Source organism: Sander vitreus, unplaced genomic scaffold (assembly GCF_031162955.1).
Source record: "Sander vitreus isolate 19-12246 unplaced genomic scaffold, sanVit1 ctg335_0, whole genome shotgun sequence".
Lineage (NCBI taxonomy): Eukaryota > Metazoa > Chordata > Actinopteri > Perciformes > Percidae > Sander > Sander vitreus.
Window position 1 is genome coordinate 19368 of NW_027595477.1, and position 12057 is coordinate 31424.

The 12057-nt window shown below is 40.0% G+C and overlaps 1 protein-coding gene across 1 annotated transcript in view; it reads right to left on the reverse strand.

Moving 5' to 3' along the window:
• The window catches only part of LOC144513752 (low-density lipoprotein receptor-related protein 1B-like), a gene marked incomplete at both ends in the record, with an annotated part of 113161 nt that overhangs the window by 17307 nt on the left and 83797 nt on the right, over window positions 1–12057 (reverse strand). The window contains 3 exons of the mRNA XM_078244928.1: window positions 2106–2351; window positions 5205–5405; window positions 9890–10072. Coding sequence (XP_078101054.1) covers window positions 2106–2351; window positions 5205–5405; window positions 9890–10072 — 630 coding nt within the window. The remainder of the gene's footprint in view (window positions 1–2105; window positions 2352–5204; window positions 5406–9889; window positions 10073–12057) is intronic.

The window sequence follows — 12057 nt, forward strand, 5'->3', positions numbered from 1 at the left end:
ACACACACACACACTTAGAATTAAGTTATGTTCTTATCACTAAAGCAGGGTACTGGATGACTGTCACAGACATGTCAATGTATGTACTCAAAATATGGTGGACATTTATAACAGTGGGTTGTTTATATCAATTCAATTCTGCAGTGGAATTGAAACCAGAGACCTTCATTTAGTTCCATATATTTATTTCAGCTTGCTCTCTGTTGATCCACTGTGGGGAGGACATACTTTCAAACATAGCTCACTGGTTTAAACCACCATACAGAGCAGATTTATATGCATCAGTTGCAGCCAAACCAATTTGTGGCCAAACACTCTGGGAATCAACACATTACATTTTTCCATTTTCTGAAAAAGTAGATACATTTGTAAGTGGTCTCTTCTGAGAAATACATTTTGCAGGGTCTCTAAGAAGTCGCTAAATCTAGTGACAAGTCCTAAAGCTGGCAACAGTGTTTGTATACTTTACTTCTCTGGCCTTGCCCACTGAGGTTTAGTTCAATCAGTGAGATTATTTCTGCTTCCGAGAAATGTTTGTAAATTAAAACTCTCTTCAGAGCATTCTAGACTAAATCATACTTTAGGGAACAGAACTGTAAAAATACAATTAAAATTGTGTCCTTGCTTCAATGCCACTTTTCAGTGTTGCAACCAAACTAGCTACAATGCTACCGGAGTGAAGACCTGTACTTGCAAATCTTTTATTCCTGAGACGTACAAAGAACAAAAATGAGGAGTAGATGTGTGCTCGGAACTTTACAAAGAATCCAATAACACCTCTCGCAAGATTAAACAGAAATGTTTGTGTTTGTGTGCAAAATTTGATTCATGATGAAGCTGTAGAATTCTGATCGGCTTCCAGAAAGAATTGTGTATCGTGTTCCCGCGTTAATGTAAGATTAGAGCTGCAACTGCCATAAATTTTGGGAGTGAAATAGAGAAGCAAGAAATCAAAATGAGGTCCATAAATCTGAATGTGACAAGCCAACAACACGTGTGTGGAACTATTGTATTTCAAGCAGTTACAGAGCCGGCCTCGTCAAATAGATTATTCAATAAAAGAAGAGCAGAAAATTTGAATTAATAATGTGACACTACACGGGCGAAACATGTGCGTCTGTATGGGATTAGGCCTGAGGTGAACTTGTGCATGGCTGAGTGAAGTAACAAAGCTCTGGTGGTTCGAGAAGGGGGGGAACATGCTTCGTTCACTTAGCATCAGTACAGATAGAAACAGACAGGACTCATCGCCCAGATGCCTCTTCAGATTTGAAACTGATTGAATTTGACTTGACAGTACTCTAAATCAACACCTATTACTATTCTTCAGACTGCCTCTCCACTGTCTCAGCACTTACACAAGGACCTTCCAATGCTGTTGCTTGATTCTTATTGTTTTCCTTTCTAGTTTCTCTCATCTATGGTGTGAATCTTGCATTAAAAAGTGATACTGAAATCTCATATTGTTTTCATTTAAAAAAGGCACCAACACTGCAGGAATACAGTCTAAGAACAAATTGTTTAACTGGCGTGTGACTGGACTGTATCAATGACCACAACACAACAAGCTTTGGGACATTTTTTGAGGAATATTATTATAAATACTATTTACATTTTTTTTTTTATTAAATACTAAATATACCATAATACATATACCGCGAAAACCCCTCCTAAAAATCAACAATGGAATACCTATGGTATGGTGGTTATTGCATCAGAAGATAATTATTAAAATTTGTCGTGGTTTGATCTAATGCATTTTCAACTCATAACATGTGAAAACAGTGACATTGCTTAGCCCTCGTGCGATCTCACACCCATGAAAACACACACACACACACACACACACACACACACACACACCTTCCATTCTTGCACTAAGAAGTGATACTGAAATCTCATATTTTTCTTTCATAAGGCACCAATACTGCAGGAATACAGTCTAAGAACAAAGTGATTCCAACTCAGAATCTAAGATTTTTTAGTTACTAGCATGCCCAGGGATACACTTTAATTACTGCAGACACAGAGCCACAGCCACACACCATCACAGCTGCCAACAGCGTCACTAAAAACAAACATTTAAATAAGCTAAGGTCTGTTACCTGTGCTGTGACAGCTGTCTCCGTCTGGGTCCAGCGTCCAACCTGGATAACAGGAGCACTTCACCGTGGTCTTGTACTGCTCACACACCTGGCTGCACTTCAGGTGATGGCTGCAGTATTCCACCACCTCACACGTCTTGTTACTGGAGTCCAGGTGAAGCCCAGGGGGACAAAAACACACAACCCCTTTCCCTGGTGCTACAGTGCATTGGTGACTGCAGCCCCCTCTGGCTACAAGACACATATCTGCGGTGAAGAAAGGCCAAACATTCTTAACAACTGTACAAACACTGAAGAAGAGGCTGAGATTTAGAAAAGCATTTGAAAAACAGGCTGTGTAAGATAGTAGCATCTGAACCTGGATCTTACGTGCCCACTAATTGCCAATAATAACATGAAATATAAACGGTTTTATGTTTCAGACAGAGGGCCCTATCTTGCACCTGGCGCAGTGCAGCGCAGCGCAAAGCCCGACGCAAAGCCCGACGCAAGTGTCTTTGTTAGTTTAAGACCGACGCAGTTGTCAGTTTCCCGTCCAGCGCCCACGTCATTTAAATAGCAAACACACCTATGAATTAATGAAAACACTGAGTACAACCCTGTTGAACCACGGACCCTTTTTTTTCCGCCGTCAAACTAGCAAAAGTGGATTTGGACACACCCTAAACGCACCTGCGCCATACACTTCACGCCATACACTTAGTTCGTTAAAATAGGGCCCATAGTGTCACAAGACAATGTATTTTCGAGTCAAGAGCTAGGGATAAGCCAAACATAAGGAGTTGTGTTCCCAATCTAATGAAGATAAAGGTGTTGTATAATGAGAAAGCCTTCACGCAGCAGATTCTATGCGCTTTCCCCTGGAGGTGAATGGCTTTTATTTCCATCACTGCTTCAAAAACAAAACAGGAAAAAGAACATTATGCACTGTTCCTTACAAAAGTGATATAAGGACAGACATGTCTTAACTCCTATATCTTGTTAGAAAGTTGCTTTCTGCCCTACACACCTTGTTCTTATTAGCAGGTGCCAGGTCGAGATGGAAAGGTATTTTGGTGAAAATAAAACTGGTCCAGCGTCTCTTCTGCCACAGTGATTAAGACTAAGTCTTTTCAAAGTAGGCAAGAACAACGTTGGACTCTTTCAACAGGGGGGAAATGGAGAGGCTGGTCGCAGTTGTTAATGGCGGGTGTGAGTCCTGCTGAGCTGGTGCAAATCAATCAGACTATCAAGGTCTCTCTGAACACATAATTGTCTATGAGCAGGCAGAAGCCCTCTTTTCAGCTGCGATAACACAGATACTCAAAGGGCTTGGTTAGTGACACTCTACATCTAAATGAACCTCAATGTTTACACTGCTCACTTTAAGAGATTAGATAGCTGTGGATAGTCACATGAGATCCGGTTTTTGTTTCTCTGAAGGCTGCTGGACAAACACCGTCGGGAAGGCAAAATATTACTTGGTGTTCTGTCCCTGTGGTCTCTGAGACAACACATACTGATTCCTCATCAGGCTCTAAGCTGCTCTATGTGAAGGAGAGGATGTAGCAGGGCCCCTCTGGGAGATGTTCTCCAACATCCCTATGATATAACATCACATAAAGAATTAAAGTGCTGTGAAGTGCCTCAGCAGGTAACGTGTCCTGAACCTCTACGGTGAAAATTGGAGGAGGTGACGGTGCTTCGACTTTTCCAATTAATTTTTCTGCAACTCTGCAAAGCTGATAAAAAAAGTAAATTAGTTAGAAATAAAGAGCTATGTTTTAATAAATAGGAAGAATGTGCTGCAGTTTTCATTTGCAATGTAAATGTGGTTTATTAATTTGCCACTTTTTTCTTTTCTTTGTTTTATTTTCTCCTATACCAATGGCACCCACTCCAGTGTGTCTATCCTTGCAAGAAATGTCAATCAAAGAACCTTAAACACAGTGGGAGTATCGCAACAGCCAAAAATGCATAAAGGTCCCTGGGAGTCATTATTTTTGACAGTTTTTTCACTTTAAAGTGATTCGTCACCCAAAATATATTTTTTAAGTATAAAACACTAACCCCCTGTGGGTTTGAAGCGGGGCTATAAAAAGATCCTCATGAAGAACAGCAGCTATGGTCAGCTGGAATTCTGTTGGTAACAACGGATTACAAGTTTTTTTCATAACTTTAAGTAAAAACAATTAATATAAACTTCTCAAAATTGTACTTGTAAGTCTATCACCCTCCTCGGAGGTTAGACGTTCAGGAAGAAGTTGTATATTCAGCCAAAGTAGTGACTGTTTGGGACTTACTGACCATACAGATGTTTGCTCAACAGACATGACGTTATGTCATGAATGGGCCCTATCTTGCACCCGGTGCAGTGCGGCGCAAAGGGAGATGACTCTGATTGACTTATTGCATGTTACGTCCAAAACACACCTATGAATTAATGAAGACACTAAGTACAACCATTTTGAACCATGCGCCCGGCGCACGAACCCTTTTCTCAGAAGTGGATTTCGACACGCCCTAAACGCACCTGCGCCATGTGCTTCACGCCGTACACTTATATCGTTAAAATAGGGCCCTATGTCTTATAGGCTGCTGAGTACAGTAAATGGTCACTATTAAAATGTACTGTAACTTACACATTTAGCTTGACTGACAATTAACTGACAACTACTGTGGAAACGTTTTACATTTTCACCATCTTTCGGATGAGTTTGATAATCTGTCCACATACTTTTGTGTACTTTTGGTCAGGGGCTCTTTTTGACAATATATGTCTAAATAGATGGTTGGATGGCATGCACAAAGCCAGGTCCAAAAATCAATTATCTTTTTCAAGGCTTGGTGGGTAAGAATTTACATCACTAGGATGAACTGAAATGGCAGGTCAGTGCCATACCTTTCAAAATCTTGTGGAAAGTCTTCCTAGAAGAGTGGCAGCTATTAAAACAGCATATTAATGTCCATAGTGGTGGAATGAGATGTCTAGCAATCAAATGTTCTGGTATCCACATACTTTTGGCCATGTATTTGAGTATAATATTTTTTTACCATCTTGCAGGGTAACTAAAGCAAACAAACAAATCAAAGATATATGCACAGACAAAACAAACATACCGCAGATAGGTCCTTCATCCGAGCGGTCTGCACAGTCCACTTTGCCATTGCAGATCTTATCAGGTGTGAGGCAGACAGAGGTGTCGTTGGCACAGGGGTACTTGGGTGGCTTGCAGACAGCAGACTCACAGGACTCTTCATCTGAGCGGTCCTCACAGTCAATGTCCCCATCACACACCCAGCTCTTTGTGATGCACTTGCCTGTAGAGAATGAAATGTGGCAATAGGCTTTTTTAAGCACTTCAAAATGAAGAATTAACAGTTCCAAGTTCCACTGCCGTCCAGACGATGTCATCTCATTTATAGTAAATATTGGATGACATGGACCTCACAAAACAATGTTCCATACCTTAACTAAATGAAATGGTACATTCAGTGCTTTTTTTTTTTTTTTTTGGTAAGACACATGTTTTCATTACTCAGGGTGGGGAAAGAAAGAAAACAATACAGATATGGGGATGTATCATTTTTGCACGCTCCCAGGTGAAGCCTGTAACGCAGCATATTCCAATTTACTCTTTTTTCATCAAAGCTACATCATAGGGTTTTGAGATCCCACTGGTTTATGCATGGTGCCAGATCAGTGCAAACCGACGTGGGAGGCTGAAGCGACTGCTGTGTGCGTGTGGATTTTGTGTGGGATCAGATGTGTCTGTGTGCGTCTGTTTGGCTTTGTATCACCTCTAAGCTTTGCAGTTGTCTGTACAAAAATAGTCAGATGACACTTTTAATTTGAATACGTAAATAAGAAGCCAGTGCAGTTGCATGTGAAAATGTGAGGTTATGTACTATTCAAGTTCACAAGCTTTTCATGCGTAAAATATGGATGACATGTGTCAATATGGAAGTGTGATCAAAATGTGTGCGCTTGTGGTAATGCACATGGACAAGGAGGTTAATCATTTTTACAACTGAATTAACCAGTCTTGATTCTGGCAATTTCACCTTGAATGGCAAGAAAATCTCATAACTTCTACTTAATGAGTTTTAGCAGAAGGCATCAAAAGGAGGGAGAACTTTTGAGTGGGTTTATTAAACATAACCATAAGCTTATCATTTTAAAAAGGAAAAATATTTGTTTTATATTCTTTCCAAATATAGAAAGGCTCAAACGTCTAAAAGTTTCATCTTTAATTCAACAAAAATGCAGCATATCCACAGATGGAATTCCTACAGAGATGGTAACCTTTTATTTATTTATATTGGTCCGTACTCCGCATGGCTGAAGACTTATTTTTAAATAATGGATGAGTAAATTCATAGTTGTTGTGGTTGTTTTTTTGGTTTTACTTTGCTCATCATTAAGGTTTCTATACTGATAAAGATCCTAATATATATTGTCATCCTCTACACATTTTTGTTCTTTAACTGTAAGATTACGCCTGAGTTGAAGTTTCATTCTTCTTTATTTTGTTAAAATTCAGATGACTTTATTTGATACGACAATACGACATCAACTCTTGAACCATCACCAGGTAAGCAGGTTGAATCTCTTATACCAAATATTACATTTTAAACTATTTCTAAACCAATTATAATCAAAATCTCTCACACTTCTGTTCCATCTTTGTTGGGAGTCGCACATGCGCAGTACCAAGGTAAGCACTGCTAGCCAGTCAGTTGCAGAGTATGAGGGCGTGCCACGCTAGCAGCTAGGCGAGCATTACATGTGTTACCATGTGTTACAAAGTGACGCACGTTTGTCACGGAAGTAAAGGCTGGGCTACAATAGAGCTGTTTGGAGCAGTTTGTGGACAGTGTTTTCTGTTGGAGATGGTAAGTCCCTTTAGGGTGGACTTTGGGCTTTTTCACTTTGTAAACCTAACACATGCACATTAAAGATATATAACACAATAAAGGAAAGGGAAAAGCCAAAAAGCATAATATGAGCACTTTAACACTCTAGGGCTTAAAGTGCACAATTTATAAGTTGTAAATGCCTACATGTACAGGAGCGACTTCTCTAAATCATCTCTCTCAAACTCCACTTTGAAAATTCCTATCTTTGTTTGCGATTTCTGTTTCACTTGCATCCATCCCCAAAGGTGGAATGATCAAGACAAATCCTCCATGATCCCAGAATTTAAACTGGGCAGAGGTCTCGAATGAGTCTCACATCTGTGTTTTATCTGAGAAGTTGGAAAAAAAGAGAAATACAGCTCACCCTCTTTAATCTGTCAGAACTGTTAAGATGGCCCCTTTCAGAAATCCTTTTGAATTTTTTTGGACAGGGCACTCTGTTCTTCTGAAGAGGACAGAACAGGGGTGTGACACAGAGGAATTAGACTGAATAATAATTGGTGTGGTCTAACCAACCCTTCAGCACGCAGCATTGCCTCCGTTCTTGATGATACTGTCAAGGGATGACTGGAAAGCTGCACAGCTAAAGACAGAGAGCAACTTTAACTTGCTCTGACTTTCTCCTTTTAGCTGCTGTTTGGGTGCTGGGTTTAGGTACATGGGGAGCTTTTACATTGGTCCAACAATTACATGCAAACTTCACAGCACCGCTCCAATGTGGAGGATGGTTAAGCCTCTAGAGCCTGTCAAAGACTAAAGCTTTTATGAAAGGGAAGAGAGCCATTTGCCAGCTTAATTTATAACTGATAGGCACTAAAAAAAAGTTCATTAAACGACTGAGATACTTTCCTTCTCTCTTAAAGGGATAGTTTTGATATTTTGAAATGGGAGTGTATAAGGGAACTTAATCAGAGTATTCAGTGTATTACCTACAGTAGATGGTGGAGAAGCAGACAGGAGTACCGGCATGGAAGCTAAGCAATGTACTGCTACCGATGGAGGCAGCAGCTAAACATATTCTAGCCAGCTGGTGATTTAAAGGGTTAGTTTAGATTCACCAAATTCACGCAATAACACAAACTAACTAAACGATTGAGGCAGCGGTAGATCAGCAACTCCTGTGTTCTGCGAGGTAAAATTATTGTTTTTGTTAAAGAAGTCTGATTGAAGAGAGCATAGATGATAGATATAATGGCTTCAGTTCCCGGTCGAAAAGGGCTGTCTGACAGCAAGGTAAAGCAGTGAAAATATTCTAAATATAGCGTATCACTTAAAACCATATCGATTTTTTAGGTAGGCCTTTTTGTGTATGGCAAAAGTACATTCAGCTGCTGCCCAGGTCCACAGCAGTACATTGCTTAGCTTCTGTGTCGGTACTCCTGTCTGCTTCCAAACTGGGCTCGTGCCCACTGCCATACACTGTAGGTAATACACACTGACTATGAATGAGTACCTCATACAACCCCACTTAAAAGAAAATCCAAACACTCCCTTTAAAACCTGAGCAAAGGACAGGAGTAAAAATGTTGAGGAGATATTGTTTGTTACAGCTATCAATGTGAATGTGAACGTGCGAGATAACTTGCATTTTGTTTTCTACAAGACATAGGGGTTTATCATCTCTTCATGAGAGTAAAACCTTTCGTTTTAGAAGTGAAATTCATGATTGTTTCTGATTTCTGTTTATTTTCTATGATGTAACTCACACATAGAGGAGAAGCTGTCTGCATTCCAAGTGTATTCGCAACATTTCTATTTAATGCAATACTATAGTCAATAACCAAGTCAGTTAGTTTGGCCTTCTCACTGTTGCTGTGTGTTACTGTCCTTCATGCTCAAATTAGTTCAGCCAGGCCGCCAAACTATCTGTCTCAGGCGAATGATGCAAGATTTACTCACTGAACTCAAATGCAAGCTGAATTTAGTTTTTATACCTTAGGATCTGATTTTATACCACGGACCTGCCAACAGTTTCAGTGTAATTTGGCTACTGAAGTGTAAAAACCATCACTATGACAGTATTTGCATACTTTATGTCAAACTTTATCTTAAACTTCTGGAAGATATTTCGGCGCCATATAACATCTATCGGCATTGATTATTCATTCACTACTTCTTGACTAAAAGACAATGACTATTCACAGGAAAAAGCAAAAAGGAAGCACCACCTTCAGCACATTTTCACATACAAATTGCTGCTGTCATTGAGTATGTTTACAGGCACACCAATATTCCACTACTATTCGGAATATTACCATATTCCGAATTTGATACGAGTCATGTAAACAGCATATTCTGAATAGATAAGGCCTTTTTCCAAATATAGCATTTTCCCATTAAGACGTGGTATATTCCGGTATTATTTGGGTTTTAGAGGCATTCTTTGGACATTTAATACAGCGCGTTCAGAATATTGAGGTTTTTACCACAGTTTACAGCCTCTTGCCTGTTTACGGTTTATGGTCAGCTCTGTGTGTTGCTATGGTTGCTGTAAACAAACCAACCAGCCAACAGTTTGCAGGGCTGCAGACCCTATAAGAAGGAGAAATACAGCAACTTTTAAACATTATCAAAGACTTAGATATCAACAGGTTTTTCGATATGCATACACATCGCTACGCCGACCTTTTCAAGAAGCTGGTTAAAGGAATGAAAGAGGGACGCTGTGTTCGCACGGTCCAACAAGTCCGCCACCGCTGGTAAACTTAGAAAAAAACAGGAATATAAGTGGAATATTCACTCTAGCCATGTAAACAGCTTAGTCGGAATATCGTCTTTTTTGGAACAAGGGCAAAAACCAGAATATTATGTGAATGTAAAAGTAGCAAATGTGTCCTTCACTTCTGCCCTCAGTGTGTTGTTTAGCAGTGTACTGTATTCACTACCTGTATCTTTGCAGGTAAACTTGGCCTTGGGGTCGCACATCCTTTTGGTGCCCTCGCAGTCTTTCTCATCGCTCCCATCCTCACAGTCCTTGTCTCCGTCACATCTCCAGCGTTCTGGGATGCAGGTTCCATCTGTGACACAGTGGAATTCCTCTTCACTGCACTCGATCACAGATGGCAGCACTGAAACAAAAGTCATTCAACAATTACTATTTCACAAAGCTACAGCACACTGTTGTGAGCAAAGGCACCACCGTATTGAACTATTATTTTATAAGACATTTTTTACTGTTTACAGATATTTATCTTTGCAAACGGGGCACTTGGCAGCAATAACAGATCAGTTAGTTCTGAAGAGAGAAGTTATTTCACTTCTAGCATTTAAGGTTTATGTCTGTAAGATGTTTCTGTCTTGTGTAATGACTCTTGTCACTATTTTATTTTTCTCCAGATGGGGTTCATTACAAAGAAAAGAAACACTCCGTGACACTATTATGTTGTGTGTGTTTAATTGCAGGTCTTGGATTCACTGGACACACCCTCTGATGAGAATGAATGCATAAACTAAATGGCAGTGTCAAATACATCACACATTTGATGTGTTATGATTTCATATTGGCTTAACATTTATGGTCAATTCATGGGAAGAAGGAAGAAGAAGAAGGAAATTTGTATATTTTAATCATATAAAGAAGTTATAAACCAAATAACACCAAGAGAAGTAGAGTAACACCAAACATGTAATTATCAGTTTGTGATAACATTTTCAGCAGAACACAATAAACAGCAATATGTATTCATTTTAATCATGGCATTATACATTGAGTATAGATGATTTGCTTGATACTTCAAAGTCAAAGCCCCACAAAAAACATTTCCTCAACAGCTGAGGCGAAGCTAAGACGGATTCAATCCCCTGGGGTAAAAGCAGACGCAGACACGTGGGAGTGGAGAAGCCTGCAGTTCCCATCAGGAAACGGTTTGATGAATAGTCTACACATTCTAGTGACAAGCAAGTGAGCTGTGAGTTTCTAGGAGCTTGCATGGGCTTTCTGTGGTAATTAGATTAAATGATTCAACTCATGATGGTAAAATCTACCCGAACAGAGACAAGATAAGATTAGTCACACGTGAGTGTGAAAACAAAGTTGTTGGACTCAAGCTGACTAATTGTTAAACTTGTAATTACAACACCTAAATTTGAACAAGATTTGAATTGCAAATAAAACCATTAGCACACTTAAAGACATATAAGCTACACTCTCGTGAAGGTGCTACCAGACAATTTTGATGCGAGTCAGATTTCAAAAGGGCCAATCCCAGTGATGTCTTAAAGGTCCTATGACATGCTGCTTTTTGGATGCTTTTATATAGGCCTTAGTGGTCCCCTAATACTGTATCTGAAGTCTCTTTTATATAGACCTTAGTGGTCCCCTAATACTGTATCTGAAGTCTCTTTTATATAGGCCTTAGTGGTCCCCCTAATACTGTATCTGAAGTCTCTTTTATATAGGCCTTAGTGGTCCCCTAATACTGTATTTGAAGTCTCTTTTATATAGGCCTTAGTGGTCCCCCTAATACTGTATCTGAAGTCTCTTTTATATAGGCCTTAGTGGTCCCCTAATACTGTATCTGAAGTCTCTTTTATATAGGCCTTAGTGGTCCCCTAATACTGTATCTGAAGTCTCTTTTATATAGGCCTTAGTGGTCCCCTAATAATGTATCTGAAGTCTCTTTCCAGAAATTCAGCCTTGGTGCAGAATTACAGCCACTAGAGCCAGTCCCACAATGAGCTTTCCTTAGGATGTGCCATTTCTGTGTCTGTAGCTTTAAATGCTATTGAGGAGGAGAGAGGGGGGGGGGGGCAAGGTGGGGGGTGGGGGTGTGGCCTTGACCAACTGCCATGCTTCACTTGTTTGCAAGTCATGATGTCTCTCTCTCATGGGCGGGCCAAATTCTCTGGGTGGGCAAAGCAGAGAAAGGGGAGGTAACCTTTCTCCTTATGACATCATAAAGGGAAGATTCCAGATTGGCCCATCTGAGCTTTCATTTTCTCAAAGGCAGAGCAGGATACCCAGGGCTTGGTTTACATCTATCACCATTTCTAGCCACTGGGGGACCATAGGTAGGCTGGGGGAACTCATATTAATGTTAAAAAACCTCATAAA